General features: G+C 38.4%; 2 protein-coding genes across 3 annotated transcripts in view; one reads left to right on the top strand and one right to left on the bottom strand.

The window, feature by feature from the left end:
• The first annotated feature begins 16023 nt into the window (after window positions 1–16023).
• trsn (translin) lies at window positions 16024–17805 on the top strand. The gene is made up of 5 exons (XM_018514822.1): window positions 16024–16217; window positions 16790–16892; window positions 16988–17203; window positions 17322–17401; window positions 17472–17805. Exons 1-5 carry the CDS (start codon window positions 16134–16136, stop codon window positions 17724–17726), a joined length of 738 nt encoding a protein of 245 aa, XP_018370324.1. The 5' UTR covers window positions 16024–16133; the 3' UTR covers window positions 17727–17805.
• A 457-nt stretch (window positions 17806–18262) lies between these two features.
• LOC108765918 (glyoxylate/hydroxypyruvate reductase A) overlaps window positions 18263–20426 on the bottom strand; it is a 2551-nt gene continuing 387 nt past the window's right edge. Inside the window, exons 2-4 of one of the 2 annotated variants that reach the window (XM_018514813.1) lie at window positions 19265–19636; window positions 18537–18904; window positions 18263–18469 (exon numbers count right to left, since the gene is read on the bottom strand). In XM_018514813.1, the coding sequence (XP_018370315.1) occupies window positions 18338–18469; window positions 18537–18904; window positions 19265–19636 (872 nt within the window). In that variant the 3' untranslated portion in view covers window positions 18263–18337. Of the gene's footprint in view, window positions 18470–18536; window positions 18905–19261; window positions 19637–20426 lie in introns of both variants that reach the window. The other variant, XM_018514812.1, reaches the window with a different exon arrangement.

Raw genomic sequence — 20426 nt, 5'->3', positions numbered from 1 at the left:
TTATATATAATTATATGTAAAATATGTCTATTTTTTTTAGTACAAATATATATAAAATAATTATATATAAAATATTTTTTCCCGCGCGGGACGTCTTCTGAGAAGATGTTCGAGAACGTGGAGAAACCGAATGGTGAACGAATATGAGAGAAATCGATGTTAATTAGTAAGATTTACATCCAAATTTTTAGTTCTACAAAATAGTTATCGCGAAACCAAACTTCTTCCACGTCCACCAGACATAGGGAGCGCTCTTATTATTTTGTTTCTCGCTATTCGTTCCTCCCCGTTCTTATCTTCACGTTATCGCGTAAATGAAAATTTGTGGGTCCCCTTGCACTTTCTAAAGCTGCCGCCGTTATGTAAACGTTCGACTTATCCTCAGGTATATAAGCGCGTCCAAGGTCTCTTCTCCGCTACGATGGCTCCGTGATTGTATCAGCATGTTGAAACGCCAGTTTATAACTTGAAAGTGGAAGGAATTAATAATCGTAACTTACGCTTCTCTTTACAATCTCAAATGTCGAATACAAGAATCGCGAACAGTACAACGGAATCAGAAGAGCATCCACGATGATATTCAACGTCCACGCGAACGTCGCACTGATACACTCTAGAAGGCGGCAACGATGTCATTCCTAGATGGTGATAAACCACAGACAGACCGTAGTTTCCCGTACTCATGATTTCTAAGTTTTTTCGTTATCGAGACGTTGTGGTTTACGATCCTTCGTCATCGTCGCCGATGACGAAAGTCCATTCCGCTGCACTTATCTGGCAATCCTCCGATATGCACATGCACTCTTTTCTCAAATAAAAAAAAAAAAAAAAACACTGCGCATAAAAGCAAAAGCACAGATTTTTACATAACGCATAAGAAAATCAACCAATTACAGTCTTTTATTTCATAAAAAAGAAAACATGAAGGACTTTGATTCGCGCGTTCATTTTCTTATGTATTTATATGCGTTACGCAAGATCGACTCTGCGTTTCCCGCTTTAAGGATCTATCCAGATAAACTCCGCATAAACGTATGATTAAAGAAAATTATCCAATCATATTTCTATTTATAAACACGTACATAAAACGTGATTGTATAATTCTCATTATGCATACATTTATGCAGCTATTCAAGTTAGTCTGCATAGATCCCGAAGGATCAAAAGGTAGAAGGACGTTCGGTTCGGCGCGCGCCGGAGAGTCGAATCGTCAGAGAGACTTTGATGCCCGCACGTGCGATATCTCGCGTATCTCGGTGGCGGCCACATCGGCGGGACGATTACATAAACGGAAGCACTCTGGCGCGGCACGCGTGTTATTTCCGGGAGCCTCACTTTCTCTCCGGTGCCGTCATTCTTGCAACGCGCGAGAAACCCGCGGACGAGGAACTGGGAGAGGACGATTGCGATCACGAGGGAAACTGCACCTTGCGTTAGCTCCGCGTTTCGCCACTACGTACTCGATCCGCAACGACGGGATTAGAAGAAACAGGTGGAACACAGGTATACTTCTTGCTGCGGTACCACACTCGCGGCGACTGCGGAAAAACCGACCACGACGTCGTCGGCGGCGTGATTACCAGCCGATCGCTCGCGAGGTCGCGATCGATCCCCACCGCGGCGGCGACGGCGACGTCCTTGCAGAACCTCTCGTGACGATCCGCCTCTTCGAGGCGAGCGGGACCGCAGACGGGGTGATTCCGCTCGAGCCGTCCTCTCGATTCCATCGAGCCTCGTCGATCGTTCTTCATCCCAAGAAACACCGGAATCGAGAGAAAGTCAAAATCACTTCTTTATTTTCACGTCATGAAAGTAGTCCAAACGACGATCATCTTTGGTTACCAAATTTGACTGTTTCGATGTTAAGAATTCAAATTAAGAGTTATTTTGATTTTTTATTCACTCTTGTGTGTACCTTGGAATAATGGTTCATCCATGCAGTGATTCTTTATTATCATTAGTTGCGTTTAGTAGAGAAAGTAGCTTTATAACTGTTGTACAATTCTTTAAGACTGCTTTATACATTTATATCCAGTAAGGAATTAAGAGCAAGAGCAACCATATTACAAAAATTGACAACAGTTACAAAGCTGCTTTATTTGCTGAACGCAACTATTGATTCTTACACATATAATCTATCGAAGAACCGAAGGCAAGTCTCAACCATATTAAATAATCATCAAGCACAAATCCTTTTCATCTGCTGAACACGCTCCACGTATCTCAATCACTCGCGGTACTCGATTAACGCGATCATCCCCGAATTGTCACGTGGCGAACCAACTTAAGCGCGCGAAAAACGAAGTGTAACGTGGGATTGCGTGTATCCTGTCTGTCTTTGCGCGTACGTGGCCAGCGTGCGTATCGGCCGCGTAAGCGGAATACTCCGACGATGACGAAGGCGATGACGACGACGACGACGACGATGATGACACGCACGGTATGCACAACTCACCGGTAAGCCGCGTGCACACCCACTAACCACTATACCAACGGACTAACCGCGGGAAGCTAAGATGCGCGTTCGCTCACTCGCTCGCTGACTCGCTCGCGACGTTAATATATATATATATATATATATATGTGATGCGTTAGCTATACGTGAGAGAGCGGCGAGCAACAGCAGCCAGCATCTTTCGATGGCGAACCCGTCTGTGGAGGTGGAGGGAGCTCAAGAAGGAGAAGGGAGTTACTTCTCCTCCCGTAAGAGCCAGTCTCCTTCTCTCTCTCTTTCGTTTTACACACCTCGTCCACCAGCCACCTCGTCCCTCCGTCTCGTCATGGACTTGAGACTTCGTGGAGAGATCGGGCACACCGGTGGCTTTCGGCCGTTTTTTGGCCGACTTCTACCCACGAAATTAATCGAAACGCACGCATGTACGCACGCACACGCGGGCACATTGTAGCGAGGAAGATCGCACGAAGCGGTATAACTCGAATCGGCGTGTAACCGCAGCTCTTTACAAATTGCACCTTACAAATTGCATCGGCGACGTCGCATGGAAAAACGAGAAGGCGAGGAATACGCGAGAATCAATCAGCTTTTAAAATACACCGGCCAATCGTTCTCTTGATCTTTTCCTCCTTTTCAATGGAAATCAACGTGGATATCGATGTTCAATACCAGCGGAATATCGGTGTTTGTAATCTTCCAGATATCGGAAATCATCATTAGATATCACAAAAATTTTTATCTCTTCGAGTATATGTCTTTGATCAGCGTTTGATGTTTATAAAGCTGTAAGAAATTGACAATTACAGTTGAATGTGAGGAGAACAATCAATTATGATTGATCAATTTCTTACAGTTTAGAAAGCTTCAATTTTACGCCTTAAAGTTTCATTGTAAACGTCGCTTTACAGAAATTTAATACTAGAAGGTAGTGTGGTTAATTATTTATTTTAATAAAAAACACACAAGTATATATTGTAAAAACAGCAGTACTTTTAAAAATCAAAATTGAAAATAGTAATTAATCACTACCTTCCAGTATTAAATCTGGACTTTTGCATCTGTCCACCTTTACAAAAATTATAATTAACACTAGAAGGTGGTGATTAATTACATTTATTTTAAAAGCACTCCGTTTAGCACAAATTATAAAAACACTGAACAGCAATGCTTTTAATATTCAAAATGACTAATTATAATCACTACCTTCCAGTATTACATTTTTATAAATTATTTATTTCAAGTATTAAAATCACTGTTGTCCAATGTTTTTAGTACTTAAAATAAATAATTATAATCGCTATCTTTCAATATTAAATTGGATTTCTGTAAAAGCAATTTATAATCTGAACGATAATTAAGGTTTCAGTTATATATGCGAATTATCTTTCCGCATAAGTAATCTATATGTATATCGACAAGATATACGCAATATCTGCAGTTTGCCTTTATTTCTTTTTTGCTCGCTTCTACTTACGTTTTTAACCTCGATTCCATAACGAGTAGTAAGATTGAAGAAAAGACTTTCGTCACGGATTTTTTTTTCTTTTTTTTTCAGTCAGCGTTACCACTTTCTCGTCTACGTGGCGCCGACTTCGGTTTTCACTTTGCGTAGGGGTAACATCCGTCACGCACCAGACTTTTTTTTATTCGCTACATTGTATCTAAAGTATACCTGGCATATCTCTCATCGACAAGTTTCGACGAAGGTCGCACGCACCAACGCGAATTACCCGGGAACCACGATACGGCTAATGCACGCGTCCTTCATAGCGGTAGCTTTCGTGAGATACTCGTCGGACGAAGCCATGTATATTTGAGATGGGTCGCAAACTATGAAAACTATGGTTCAAAAATGTAGCAGGTAGTCGATAATTTATATGTCGTAATAAATACTTCAAGTAGCGTATTTAAAGTGAGTTTTATTAATCACTTGAACGAATTAAAGAATATGGCTGGAATTTATGAAATTCGCTCCAAATATCGTTCGAGAGTAAAAAAAGTACTGAATCGGATTATTTTTAATTGAATATATAAACAACCCATATAAGGTCGCCAGCAGTTACAATGAAATCAACACTTAGCCAACACTACGACTATCAACTGATGACAGGAAAGGTTCTGTCAATCAGTACTGGACTATGACTGAGAAATGATTGGTTGACAAATGACGGCCAAAGTTCTATCAGCCAGTAATGAGCCATTATTGGCAAATGACTAGCTAAAATATAATAACTGAGCCGGTATCATCTACGAGTACAAGATCCAAGTTACTATTTAATACTTAGTCAGCACTGCGCCAATAACTGAACTACACTGAAAGAAAGGATTGATTGCTGCAACAGGTTAGATGGTAAAACCTGGCCTAGCATTTTTAATTGGCTGCAACAGCCTGTTTTTTGTTGCAGAAGCCAATTTTTGGTTGCTTTAACCTATCTGCAATATCAGTATAAGATTTTGATAGACTAACGCAATCAAAAATTGACTGCTGCGACCAATTAAAAATGCTATATTCAGCCAATCTTTTCTTTCAATGTATGGTAGTCAGTACTGGCCCAGTACTGAGCCAATTGTAAAATATGGGTAATGTTATTTATAAATCTTGAAAGAAATCATGAAGAATTTATAAATTATGAAGTATTTAACTGCAATACATTCGGATCGTGCACACGAAAGATATAGAATGTGTACGTGCAGAAGAATTGAACGATGTCGATGACACAAAAAAAAACACATATTACGACAAGCGGAAGCAAATAACAATCGGTAACCATTGGTACAACTCGCAACATTGTTTATGCGTGCGAACAGTAACCAACGGCAGCGGACCCGGTACGGTAAAAAGTTACCGTATGGATGCTGCGACCCATTTATGGCCAAGGCAGTACCAAGTGTGGAAACCCGCGCAAATAAGTGCGACCTTCTCTCAGGAGGAAGTACGGGCACCGGCTCGAATTCCGTTTCGTCGCCTTTTTTGTTCGCGAGCCGGCGCACGCCCGCACCTTCATACCGGCTGATCAAGATCATTTCAGCGAAAAAGCATTACTGTGTATTCCATCACATTCTCTTGTACGTGTTCAGTTATCCGTTTTTGTAATGCACGATAATTATGTTATTTACGGAAAGTTCTTTTCCCTCTCATTAAATCCACGATTAGCGGACCAGCCCACGTAGTCGCGGAATCCATCAATTAAATTACCATAATTCAACACTCTGATCATCGGCGTGCGTAAATCACGCCTGTAATTTTCTCGGGAACCCTGACATTAGACTAACGCACAGAAGGTCTTACTTCGTTCAATTTATGTTATCCGTCTGCGGATGGCGAACGCGAACTAAACGAGAGGTAAAGCCGTCGTTCGCGTAACTCCCCAACAAAATACAGACGTCATCCACGTGACGAGGTGCTTAGAATGCTGAGAAAATTTTTGATAGAAGGTTTCCATTTAACTCTCTTCCTGAATCTGCCGAGCGACATCATTGAACGCCATTCGAAGAGCATCTCGCGCATCTGTTCCGTTTGTTTGGATTCTCATTCCCGATTGATTGCTGATCAAGGCGCGTTTATTCCCAAGGAGAACAAGAAAGTCAAAATAATGTCAATTTGACGTCATATTGATCGATGATGACAGAATTTATGTCACTTTTTTTTCATTGACGGATCTAGAAATTTGTCAAGAAGGAAGGTCGTTGGTACACCTCGAGCTAATTCTTTTTTAAGGCCTAATTCTTTTTTAAGGTCAAATATGAAAAGGTGGAATATTAAATTATTATTTAACTCATCACATTGAAAAAGTATTACTTAATGCATAATTTATAAAACGTTTTATTTAAAGTTATTAATACAAAAGAAGAATGATATAATAGAACCTTTGCTTTTATACTTGGGATGTTTCTTAAATTAAAATATATTTTTGGAATATCAAAATTGTGATTAAGCATTTCAGAAATATTAAAAATATATAAAATTTTGCTATAAATACTTTTTAAAAAGGAGACTTCTAAAGAGGCCCCCCCATGGATTTATCAATCTTTTGTCATGATTCAGTCGATATAATAACGTTATTGTAACTTTCTTGTTCTCCTTGGATTTCTTAGCCACCAAGGTCACTCGAATTTCCAATCTCGTCTTCCTCTTCTTTCTTCTCCTTGTTCTCTCTTTCTTTCTCTTTTTCGTCGAAATTCGTGGGTGGACGATTCCGAGAAACGACGATTCGTCTACGCGAATTAAGCCGCTTGCGGATCGGCGAGACGCTGAGAACGCTGGCAGCGTTAATTATAAATGTCTGTCTCATTCATGGATATATATATATATATATATATATATAGGTAGATTTTACTGCCGGCTAGAAGACGACTAGATGGCGGCGATGCGCGACGGTTCCATTAACCGGTAGACCAATCCATGACTTCCCTGAGATTCTTCAGAATTTGAACTAGCGAAACATTCTCCATGAGATACGATACTTATCTCCTCTTTTATATATTTATATGTAACACAATACATACACAACACGCATGTATATACCCTACCTGCGATCGCGGGCTTCATTTTGCAATTGCCAGCGACGCGAGTCCGCGCGCGGACGAAGATGGCGGACTACGATAATTTATTAACTAGTCCGGCGAGTTGGTTTCATAGGACCTGTTGGAAGACCCGATCGATCGACCAGCTCGAAACGCAAAGGCACCTCCGCTCGAGCGGAAAACCGCTCGTCTCTCCCTCCGATTGCGAGTAGTCTGACGCATTCCTGCGCGCGACTTAATTTATCTAGACTACGTTCCAAAACTTCCTCTCCGAGGAAGATTTTACTCTATATGCTACAGTATACGTTACGTGTACTATATATTTCGAGTAAAATTTTCCTCGGAGAGGAAGTTTTAGAACGTAGCCCTAATAGCGTTTTCGACTCGGGCAAGTTTGCACCGACTTGGATTGGATTAATGACATTGTGTGCTCTACAATTGGTAGAGCATGTAACGTCAACCAATGGTAAAGCATGTGACGTGATTAATCCAACCCTGGGTATTGATCATGTAACTTCTTCTCTAGAGCGGAAATGTCCCAAGCAGAACAAGTCACGATAATGTCAAAATGACATTAAAATGAATCGGAAATGGTTGAAAAATGACTTTTAGTGGTCATTTTGGAGTCATTTTGACATCATTTTGATATCATATAATGACTTGTTCTTGGGGTGAAAAGTGAAAAATTTTATGTATGTATGTACGTATACATACAAAACATTTTCACTTTTCATGTTTCCGTCTTAGGAAAAAAGTTATGATCGTTACCCAAGTCGGTATAAACCCATTCGAATTGAAAATACTATATAATTGAGATTGTCCAAGGAGCATACCAAGTCAAGAGAAAGTCAAAATGATGATTTCTAGTTGCAAAATTTGACTGCTTATTGACTAAGTTTCAAAATGAAGTCATTTTGATTTTTTGTTGACTTTGATGCGTTCCTTGGGATGCAGATAGCATCGATATCCTCATCTCTCCCTTTGCATTCCAGCTAGCGACGTCGAAGAGGAACGAGGAGATGATCCCCCGACGGAATTTGCATACGTCGTCTCTCGGCGTCGCGGAGCAGAGGAACGATGGGAAACGACAGTCAGTAATGATCGTAATAACGTCTCGCCGGCAACACGGCACATGGTAAAGAGCAAAGTTCAGCGTTCTTCGTCGTTTTACCTGAGGCGGCGGTGGTCTTCGGACTTCTATTCGCAGACAGCCTGCAAAGAAGCGCGGTGAATACGCGTGTGTCACAAGGACGCCTCGTGCAGACAAAAATTGTCTACTCTCTAAATTCTTTGAAATGAAATCTCACTCTAAAAAGCGAAAACTGAATCGATCTTGAAAAAGAGTAGCTCAATATTTAAAAGTGAGTTTTCGGAGTGACTCTTCAGATAGAATGACAATTCACTCTAAAGATTTTAGAGAGTACCTTTAATGCACGAATTAAATTAATTCATTATATTATAACATAATTCAATAAATTATTACAAGTAAGGAGGAAGAAACATATATAGATATATATATCCATAGTTACAGAATTCATTCCTCATCGATTTTTCACTTTTTATCGATAAATGCACGCATTTATTTTTGAGATTCTACAATATATAACATAAACTAATATTAAATGCGCATATTATCGATAAAAGGAATGTGAAATGAATTACGTTTTTTTTTTAAATAGAAGACTTGCTTTTTGCCGCTTTCAATGCTTACGTATCACATCAGGAGTGGCTGACGATCTGAAGCAAGGCTGGTTCTCGAGCAAGGCGATCTAGCGAGCAGCATCCATAATACATCGACCAGTTTTTGTTGGCCTCCCCAAGGCGTATATCACGTACGTTTTGCATTCGCGACTAATTCAACCGCGTGCGGCCAATCGTGCAGCGAGACGTCCTGGCGAGAAAAGCAAGAGACTCTGGCAACTATGTATATGTACGCCGTTGACAAGCGACGCTCTACGAGTTGTAATCCCACGTAATGGGATGCATAAAATTTATAATTGCACAGCCCGGACGTTTACGCTCAGCTCTTATGTAACTTATTATACTCGCGCGATGAACCTGACGCCGACCGAGAAGACGCACGAAGTTGCAACGTTATAAACACGACTCGGCATCCCTCTGACAAGGGTATTTTATCTACGTTCATGTCCTTCGAAGAATAGGAGTATATTTAAAAAGAAAAAAATTATCGGAATTTATTTTGCGAAATTAACATTTGATAGATAGATAGATACAGCATCCCATACATAAAATTTAGGTCCACAGCCTTGCTTTAAGAGGCTGTAAGTCTTAAAGCCGTAAGAAAATCAATCATCGTCGAATATCTTTTTCATAGTCGAGATTGATTAATTTTTTACAGCTTTACGACTTACGGCCTCTTTAAGCAAGATTATGACCCAGAGTTATCCTAAAAACCTTATTCTTAATAAAAAAAATAAATAATATTGCCTAGAAGTTTAAAGTTCATTATTTTTACATTTTTCTATCTCATAAAAGAGTATAAATAACATAAATTAAATTATACGCATTACTAAAAAATATAACTAAAAAAGTATAAAAATAAAAATTTTGAGGTATTCTGAGAACTTCACCTATGTATCTATTTAAAGATCATAGTCTCTCGATGCAAGATATCGAGTGACCATTTGTCTTAATTAAGAACTCGCGTTTATTTTTTTCGCAACGTGCAGCTACGAGGAGCGTGTCAATGTGGCTGATGTACGATAACGAGCGCGATTCCGAGCCGATTCGCTTGAATACCGCGGATTCCTCGGCGGCTCGTACTCGTGGCCCTTAACGGTCCGACATCACGCCAGCAACGACGGTTGTTCCGCGACGGCGAGCAATCGGCGGGGGAGAAAATTCTCGAGCCGTGACGTAAAAAGTTATTGCGCTCGAGGGCGTTTCTTCGGTATGGCGCCGCCAATACAGGACTACGTTTAGTCGCGTACATCGCGGAATGAGTATCCAGCTCTTCCTCCTGTCCCGATCTCTTATGCCGAGAGATTGTCGAGTCCGCCAAGTCGGGAGGAGAAACGAGCGAGCGATAACCCTGTGTATATCAAGTCTGGAAAATAAGCTTCTGTTATTTGTAAGGCAAAGGATAAAGTAAAGTATAAAGTAACGTCACATACATATACGCGATGTTACTTTATTATACTTTATTTCACTCTTTGCTTTTACCTTACAAATTAAACTTTACTCTTAACTTATTGGCCAGAGATATTTATGCTTTTCTTGTATTATTATATAAACTCCTGTAAATAATCTTAAAAATTCCCTTTCTTGTAACACAAGACTGAAGTCAAGTATAAAGTAACATCGCATACATATTGTATAAACGACTTGAGCGAATTGAGCAAAATCCAATTCTTACGGCCTGAAAGTATAAGTTCTGTGGCTGATATATCGTCACTTACAACTTGCAGCTTACGGCTTTACGGCATCTTAAAGCAAGGTTGTGGACTTAGCCTAATGAGCTTTCTACAATAAATCATTACCTACACAGAAAAAATGTTACGGTTGCCACAACCGGAAATAATGATAATTTTCGCCCATCAATACATTTGGTTGTAATAACCATAAAATGAACATATCTTTACAGCCATAACCGTTAAGATATGCCAATATGACGGTTATCACAATTGTACTATAGTTCTTATAATCAAAAAACATATTGATGGGCGACTTTTGGTCATGGCAACCTTAGGCTGTTTTTTCCATCATAAGTTTTAATTCTTAAGCCATAATTGGACTCAATCATAGTCAATTATTCTTCTTATATTCAACTATGATTGGTCAATTTTTTATAGTTTAAGACTTAAAGCTTAGATAATTATTGTATAAAGCCTATAATACAATGGATTCCCAGTTAATTAAACATACACACCTTGAATAATCGTCAACAATCCGAAAATGCAACGTCGAGCAAACGGCCGCGGCGTTCGCTGCGTATCGGCAACCGGTTGCTTTGGTCGTCCGCGTAATCGATCGGGGACCAAGATCGGTCGGGACCATCTATCGGTGTTTACGCAGCTTGTTTTCCGATGGAAAAATTAATGAACGCCGCATGGTACGTTAACGATGCAATACGAGCCTCGTTTAATTTCCCGTTTGATCATTGCGTCCCCGGTTCTCCTCTGCTGAAGCCGGTCCAAGAAAAATTCCCTTCATACTACGTGAGAACGCCAAGCAAAGTCTAGATCGCGGCCAGAAAACGCGCGATTAATCTTGAGACGTTCCAGCCGTGTAATTCCGTTCGATCGGACTTGGAAAAACAACCTGCAAGAAAGAAAAAGGAATGACAGGGAAGATCTTTACGGAAAAAAAACCGAGCGAGCTTAACAGGAAGCAATACAGAAGAGAACTGGAAGAAGTAGATCGATTTAAGATATGCAGAAGATTCGTTCTTCGCGAGAGGCTGATATGCAACTTCTCGGGATAATGACAATCCGGTTGTGTTTTACGTTCCCGTTCGCCGCATTTTGCAACCTTTGATCCGATTGGCACATGAGAAAATATCTGTTTCTATAAATATAAATCCATCGGGGTAGCATTGATATTTAATTGGTATTTTCTGCGTTATGTTGCTGGTGACCCTGACATTTACGTCGATGCATTTTGCATGTGTTACATTCGCACTTGTTCACGTTAAGCTGTGTCTATAATGAGATGTTAAGGTGCAAAACTTAAGCCTTAAGCCGTAAGAAATTGACCAATCATAGTCGATTGTTCTCCTCGACTGTGATTGGTCAATTTCTTACAACTTCAGGTTTAAAAGAAGATTTAAAGGTCGTTTGCGTCTTTGCTTGGCGATTGAGATGCCGGTTCGCCAAGATTACGTTGCGAGATGAAGAAACTTCGAGAGTCTGTGCAGCTATTTTACCGTCTATTTTTCCAACACGGAAAGAACAATTTTGCTGAGGTATCCAAAAAGATAGATATAAATCTGAAAATAATTTTGTTGGACCACCAAAATAATTATGTGACAATCTCAAGCACGCTGCGTTCAGCAGAAAAAGCAGCTTTACAACTGCTGTAAGATTCTTTAACATGATCGGTTTATACATTTAAATCCAGTGAGAAACTAAGGGCAAGACCAATCATGAAAAAATTTAATATAATAATAATAAGACGATAACATTTTTCTCTCGCGAAATATAATCGTGGGAAGTATATAAAAGAACGTGAACTGTAAAGTAACACTATAAGCTTTACAATTACGTTATAATTACAATTAAAAAAAACCCGATGAACATCGCGGTTACATTTTTATTCTTAAATCAGATAAAAATTGTTATAATGACTGGCGGGCAGGGAACAATGCAATCTCCGTGCACCTTGCTCGACGGAATTCTCAAAGGGCGCGTTATGTGCTTCTTGCTTTTTTTCAAATTATTCTCTCAGACATCCGTTTCCATATTTATATGTGTAAATATGATTTGTTACTCTAGTACTTGCACGCGCTGAGCTTATGCTAAATCCGCGCAAACCTGTTTAAAGCGCGCAAACATTGAATCATAAGCCGCTTCCGCGGCAATTGCGTCGCTACTGTGACTGCGACGTATACATATTTCGTCTGTTTGTCCGCGATTCGTAAGTAATGTGGTGAAAGTGATTGCAAAATATCGGGTTTACCTCTAAATTGCCCGCGACTAGTTTTCAACCATGCCGGTTATTCAAATTTTCATTCCATACGTGTAACTCGTACATTTTTTTTTCATGAATATTAATGTTACCATCTAAAAAAAAAATGTATTAAATCTTAATACATATTCCTTTAGTTAATACTAATTAAATATTTACATTCTCACCGTTGCCTCTCGACACTGTCAACCACCCAAGAAACACACAAAAATCAATAAAAAATCAGACTGACTCGATTTTGATTCTCAATAAAATTTTGTTACTAAAAATCAAAATAAAGTCACTTTGACTTTCTCTTGATATAATTGGTAATGTTTCTTGGGCGGATTCGCTCTGGAAATGTCACTCTTCTCGATCGTGCGAGCAGGATTTTTTCCTTTCCAGGGAATCGCGATCGTTGTTGTACAGCACGCAAGGTGTTACCCATGCGAATCGCGCAAATATCCCTCGTGTTGTTGACGGGAACATCTCGGGGTCAGGAAGAGGTAAGGAGGGACGAGAGGTCCCTTTACACGCCGGTGAGGCCCGCGTACGTGCGCCCGCGTTATTTTCTCGCCAAGATAAGATCGGCATCGCTAAAAATAGCGCACAACGGAGACGAAGAGCAAGAGCGTTCCCGAGGTACCACGAATTTACGATGATCCGCGCCGGCAGGATATTTTATTGAGATTGATGCCTGCCGGAGAGGAGAAGAATGCGAAGTTTAACGGGGTCCTCCCGCCGTTGCCTTTATCGCCGTCTCTTCCTTCTGCTCCTCCCGTATATAACCGAGCTTCGTTTGCGTACATACATTGTATATGTATGCGGGCTGTTGACCGCTTTACATAACGAGGAAAGATACCGCAAAAGCTTTCACGAATGTTATCGGCGCCATTACATCGCGCTGCGTAAAATGTCTTCAGCGCCGGTTTTCAGAACGGGAGGCGAGATATCGGTTTTTTTTTTAATCTCGACAGAACGCGATGGAATGAGTCGCGAAAAATTCGCGTGCATTCGAAGTAATCGCGAACGGAGTATAGCGCGAGGAGGTCCGCGCAGCCGGCGAAGGCCGTCGCAAGGCCGAGTGCCTCTCTTCATCGTTTCTTCATTGGATCCCGGATGGTAGAAACGCGACTCGCACGCATAACGAGAGCACGATTATAATTTAACAGGATCTCGCGAATCAATCTTCATTAAGTATACGAGGCTCCAAAAGTAACAATTTCTATACAGTTCACTCAGAGCACATCTTATAGACGTCCATTGAAGACATCTCTATGTCCTGAAGATGTTCCCAGGATGTCCTTTGATCGGATGAAGTGTGCTGTGTGAGAAGAGATTAAAATTAATCTACATTGATGGAATATACATATAGATATCTTTATGTTTGTTTTCACTAATTTAGATTAACTTTGGTCCAGGTTCAACTAATAATTACTTTTCATCTTTTTCTAGTTCTAAGAAGTAAAAGAAGATAAAGAGTAAGTTGAACTGAGATTAAAGTTAATCTACATTGGTAGAAACGGACCTATTTCTGTCAATGTAGATTAACTTTAATCTCGGTTTAACTTACTTTTCATCTTTTTCTAATTTTTAAAACTATAACGAAAAGACAAAAAATAAGTCAAACCGAGATTAAAGTTAATTATAGATAAGTGATAGAAACGAACGTCAGTCTATTCTTTTTAATTGAACTACTTACACAATTCATTTTTTCTCTTTGAGTTGGTTTCACCATCTCCAATAGCTTGGTCGGATCGATCGTGATTGATCAATTCTGATTAATTCTACTTAACGACAAATGCGATTGGTCAATTCCAATGGAATAATCGGTCAATCGAGCTAATCGGAGATGGTGAAACCGGTTCTTTTACTCTGCGACGTAAAAAAAAGAGGAAAGATAAACTGTACAAGAAGTTCAGTTAAAAAAAACAAGCCTATTGTTACCAAAACATCGGCGAAGAGGTCAAGATCGAGAAGGAAGAGGAAGAGGATCCAACGATCAAAATCGATCATGTGATTCTATCAATAAGAATCTAGTCGAGGCGTGGGAAAATTCTTTGCAAAACATCCCTCTCTTTCCGCGAAAAAATCTCGGAATGACGTCAGTTTCCGCATCTAGTCCGGTAAAAAGCAAATGGAAGCACGTTTTTCCGTCGATCGTTTCGGACAATCGACCACGGATTCCTCGCGACTCCTCGCACCGATTAACTGCGAGCGAGCGAGCGAGCGAGCGATCGCGCCCGTGAACGTTCAACGTGGGCGCGCGCGGATTTTTCCATAAAACAAGTCCCTCGCCCTCCTCTCTCGCCTGCTCTCACCGTGGATGTTGCTCAACCGCCAGCGTGTATCGGGATCAATGACACGCCCGCGAATTCTCTCCCCCATTGGAGGGATGAGCGGGATTGGCGTCCTCCGCGACCTGTGCGTGATCAGTGATGCTGCGCGGCGGGCGGCTTGTATGCAGAATTCCAAGCCGCCGCTGCCGCCTTTCTTGAGTTCGCGCGCGCAGCAGGACCTACTGGTTTCTATTTATATACCTCGAGCACGAGACCTTGCGAACGCCCGAACGGACGCGGCCGACGCGGCTCGCTCACCGATGCCGCCTCTCGCTGTGCTCGCAGCTCGCAACTCGCAGCTCGGCTCGAACTCGCTACATCGTGCGCGCCGCCCAGGCTTGTTTTCGAGTTTCGACCCTCCGCGCTCTGGCATTGGAATCGAAATATAGAGTCCAAATATAAGCGAATAAATTTATGATATCTTCCGAGAAATTTTATTACGTTTAATAAATATAAAAATATCACTTGCGAATAGACAGATAATTTCAGAAAGTTTATATGTCCCATTCATGAGAGAGAGATTTTTGAAAAATCAAATATATATATTTTCGTCTTTATTTGTCATTCTAATTTATATGCAAATAAAGATGAATTTATTTATAAAATTATATATATAGCGCTGTTTCGTATATTATGAATTAATAAACGACGTGCGCAGCAGGCTATAAAATCGCGTAGAAATACATGCATAACATAATTAATAATAAATCTGATTTAATATTGAAACTTAGATATAATTAAGCTTTTTTTTTTAGTAAGAAATAAAGTAATAAATTATCTCAAAAAAGCATTTTATATAAATGCAATAAAATGGGGCTATATTTTTTGTTTCGTAATTATATATAAATATGTTCTGTTATTTGCATATTATATTTGAATAATACATATCGTTTAATTTTTTTATCAAATGTAAAAAGATGAAATTGATCGCTGAACGCAGCTGAACGGACAATCGACCAACTAGCGCCATCTAATTGTAACTGGACGCACTATCGCGCGCAAAAACCGCTCAGTGTCGCCATCTGTGATCGAACCAGCGAATCACGTGGCCACGTGTACGCCGCGTTGTTGTTTGCAGATTGTTGTCGACGTTCATTCTGGTTTTCATTCGCAAGATTGATCGGCGTGATTCATACATATACACAGTTCAATATTGTGCGAAAGTAACTTTTCCTCTTAAATAAAACACCATGGAAGACACCATGTCCTCTACGATAACGGAAATGTTCACTTCGTTCCAAGACTGTCTGAATAACGAGCAAGAAATACGCGAGGTGCGTATTGACGTGTTCAAGAACGGACTCTGATTAGGTTATGTTGTGAACCAGATTGCGTGCAATTTCGTATCTTCCTATTTCTTTTCCAGTCCCGTTTAAATTTTGAGAGGTTCGCGAAAATTTAACAACTTGTCTATTGTAACACTAATTCTACATTCTCAACGTAAATTGTCATTTTGAAAAGTAAAATCTCACTCTCAAAGATTGAAAATTAAACTTTTTCAAGGCTGGCTCAGTTTTCACTCTTTTGAATGAGATTCTACTTCAAAGAACTCAGAAAGTATGTTGAGGAGTGTTATCGACTCTCTTCTTGTGCTGCTAAAAGCCAGATTGTTTTCCGTATCTTTCAAGCCTGATTTTTGCTTTTGTATCTCTCGCCTTTGTCTCTTATCGCGTTTCTCTTCGTTTTCTGTCTCCCAAGATAAAACAAACTTTGAATCAGAAACATGATTGTTGATTGAACGGTGGCAAAGAAAGAGAAAAAGCAGGAGATAAAATCAAGATAGGAAGCAAAGAGAGACAGCAAAATATGTTCTCAGTGTTTTATCAATTTTTTCTTTTTGTTTTAGCAAATCCGTGTCATTGTGAAGAATATCGAGAAAAATTCTAGGGATATATTGATGACATTGCAAAATATTCACACAGTGCATCACACAATGGAGGAAAATATAAGTCTGTTTTTAGATATAATTTTTTTAGAACTTCATATATATATATATATATAATATATCATATATTATAGTTTACTTGTTATTTGTAAATTACAGTTGTATCGAAATATTGTTCAAAAGCAAGAGAGATATTTGCGGACATAAGGATACAATATGCGAGTCTTGCTGAAGTGGTACCAAGCAATCAGTATTATCGTTACCACGATCAATGGCGTTTTGTCACTCAAAGGCTGTGCTTTCTAGTTGCTCTAGTAATATATTTCGAAATTAAACTCTTAGTTAACAAGAAAACTGTTGCAGATATATTAGGAGGTATATAAATAATTATATTCAATGTTTAAATAATTCTGTGAATTTAAATAACATTTAAACATTTGCTTTTATATATTAAATTTTAATAAACTCAGAATAATTTTCATTCTTCTTGCAGTAAAAAATAACAGAGAGGACGGCTTCCATTTGGATCTGGAAGATTTTTTACTGGGTCTGCTTCAGTTGTCTGCCGAATTGGTATGTATTTTCTATAATGGTATGTATATTCTTCTCACATGACAGTTTCATAACTATATGTTCTTTTTAGAGCCGTTTTGCTGTAAATAGCGTCACGAATGGTCATTATGCTTGGCCGATAGAAATTGCAACATTCGTTAATGAATTAAACGCAGGTTTTCGGCTATTAAACTTAAAGAATGATATATTGAGGAAACGTTTTGATGCTCTCAAGTATGACGTAAAAAAAATTGAAGAGGTAGTATACGACTTGTGCATCCGTGGTTTGGTTCCATCCCCTCGGCCTATTGAAGAAACGCCTACTGAAGAGACGCCTACTGAATAGGTTTCTATATCTTTCCATAATATTTTACTTTAATATACCTCCATGTGTACAATGTCATGCGAAGAGAGATATATGGTGTTCATGCATAATATATAATATAAAAACATTTATATATTTATTTAGATTTTTATACTTTAGATTATTAGCAATTGATAAATTGCTAATATAATCAAACCATTTCAGATATTAAGATAGTTCGTTTTTTTTTATATTTAAAAACTGTTACTTAAAGTTTAATATTTCAATATGTAGAGGTATGTATCTAATTTATTTTACTTATTCTCTCTCAGTCGAAAGTAAATTATATAATTTATTTTGCGAATTTTATTTTATGTTATAACAGAGAGATACCTATATTTAATAGATAGTTTGAGTCTAAATGTACGTATCTTAAAGAATTATATAAAAGATAATAGGCATTTTATTTTATTTTTTGGAAAATTATATAAGATTAAGTTGTATGTGACTTAAACTTTAATATCAGAAACAATTACGAAGCTCAAGATGTCTAAAATATGTTTATTTTAATCTGTACGTATATTTTAACAATAAATATTTATTGTGTGTACGCTTCTTGTTATCGTGACGAAATACTGTACAGCCCCAGACTTTTAATAGCCTTTATTAAAATCAAACACATTTATCATGCTTTCTCCGTTTACATATCTAGCATAATTCGCGGCGAATAGCTTCGCAACATTATGAGCAGTCGTTACAGCTGAATTATGTGGCGAGATTGTTACCTAAACAGACAATAGTATTGTTAGTTCTAAAGATTAAAATTTTTTTAGTTAATAATTGACAAATTACTTGTGGAAGGCTCCATAACTTGCTCTCCTTTGGCAATGGTTCTTTTTCAAACACATCTAAAATAGCAGCTGAAATCCACTTCTGCTCAAGAGCGTTTATTAAGTCCATTTGTCTAATAACGGAACCCCGGCCTACGTTCATGAAAACTGTATTCTTGTCTTTGCAATGCTCCAAGACGTTACCATTTAAAAGTCCTATCGTGTCCTGAGTCGAAGGTAACACATTAATGATGTAGTCGCAATTCTTCAGGATGTCCGGCAAATTATCTACGGTTCTGTGTTCATCGAGGTATGGTAATTTCTCTTTCGGAATGGTACGTGTCATTCCCCAGATAGTTGCGCCAAATAACTTTAACTTCTCTGCGACTATGTAAATATATTAAAAGATGAAAAAATTTTTATTGAAACTTTATTACTTGCTTACACGTTTTATGTAAAATTAATAATGAATTCGGTCACACTCACATTACGCTGAATTAGTGTATATTAAAAACTGTTTTATATAAAGTATCTAAATTCAATGACAATCAACTTTGACAATAAAATAATACATGTATATTTTGTTGAATAACACGATAATATTATTGAGCATTTAATTGTTTAAAATATTTATGTGTTTTTACATTTACTTTACTAATTTGCTGTATATCAATTTTTAGTATGCTTTAATCTATACTAGTATAATGCAAATGACTGTATTCTTTTGTTCTTTTGTTCGCAGCTTACCCGACTTTCCTATTGTTCCTACTCCTAAGATACCTATGGTTAAATCATGTATAAATCTGTGGTTTATCAATCTGCCTTCTTGTTTCCATTCAGCAAGCCTTTGATTCTCGTACTGTTGTCTCTGGTCACGCTCGTAGTTGACAATTTGCGCTATCACGTATTCGGACATGGCCAGACCAAATGACTCACCCGAGAAACGAGTCAATATATAATCTCTCCGCGTATTTTGCACATGTGGAATGAATTTATCCAAGCCAGCCCAGGTCGCCTGTACCCATTTGACCGATGTCAACTTGTTTGCATAAGGTATTAATAAATCACAATCAGCTATTAATATTTCTGCCTCATTAAGCTTGGATAAAGTATCAGCTTGTCCTGTATTTAAAAAAAAAACGTATTTAAATGGCTATGTGGCTTTTTGAAGTTAAATATTTTTGTCGCGGTTATCATATTGCAATTTTTTGGATGTTACTTCGGTGAAAATTTTTTTTTCAAAATTTTTATACATATTACAACACATTTCAGAAACACTGAAAAAATTTTCTTAGAATTTTATATGGGAAGTATGAAATATTAAAAAATGTTTTATTCTACAATTTCTGAAAAAATATCTAAAACTTTCAGATTTGTTATAAGACTTTACCAGAAGTCAAGAAATTTTAGAATTCGCGTGTACAATTCTAAATATAATGTAGACTTCCTCGATACTTTTGAAAAGTGTTTCAATTTATATAAAAGATCTACGAAATTTTCTATAAAGTTATAAAATTATTCAAAAATTCTGAAAAATTTTGAAATTTATACAAAAATTCTGAGGAAAATTTCAATCAAAATGATGCACGTCTGTGTTTAAAAATTGCAATAATCTTAAATTAATAAGGTCTGAAACGCGTTTTTAGTAAAAATCGATTTTTTGCACGTCCATCATGTTTAAAAAATTAAATTCCTACCACCGTTTGGCTCGCACAGCGAAACATGGGCTGCGTCCAGCAGAGAAAGCAGCTTTGCAACTGTTGTAAAATTCTTCAATATGATTGGTCTTGCCCTTAGTTTCTGATTGGATCTAAATGTATAAACCAATCATATTGAAGAATTTTACACAGTTGCAAAGCTGCTTTACTGAACGCAGCCAATAACTCTCGCGTTCGTCGCGCGTGATACGCGA

This window comes from Trachymyrmex cornetzi, unplaced genomic scaffold, assembly GCF_001594075.2.
Source record: "Trachymyrmex cornetzi isolate Tcor2-1 unplaced genomic scaffold, Tcor1.1 scaffold56, whole genome shotgun sequence".
Lineage (NCBI taxonomy): Eukaryota > Metazoa > Arthropoda > Insecta > Hymenoptera > Formicidae > Trachymyrmex > Trachymyrmex cornetzi.
This window is presented reverse-complemented; position numbering and strand designations above follow the sequence as displayed.

Excerpts from the sequence above, each read along its gene's own strand:
- trsn (XM_018514822.1), top strand. The coding sequence starts at position 16,134 with ATGGAAGACACCATGTCCTCTACGATAACGGAAATGTTCACTTCGTTC. Across the intron at positions 16,893-16,987 it reads CACAATGGAGGAAAATATAA|TTGTATCGAAATATTGTTCA; the intron begins GTCTGTTTTTAG and ends TGTAAATTACAG. Across the intron at positions 17,204-17,321 it reads TGTTGCAGATATATTAGGAG|TAAAAAATAACAGAGAGGAC; the intron begins GTATATAAATAA and ends TTCTTCTTGCAG.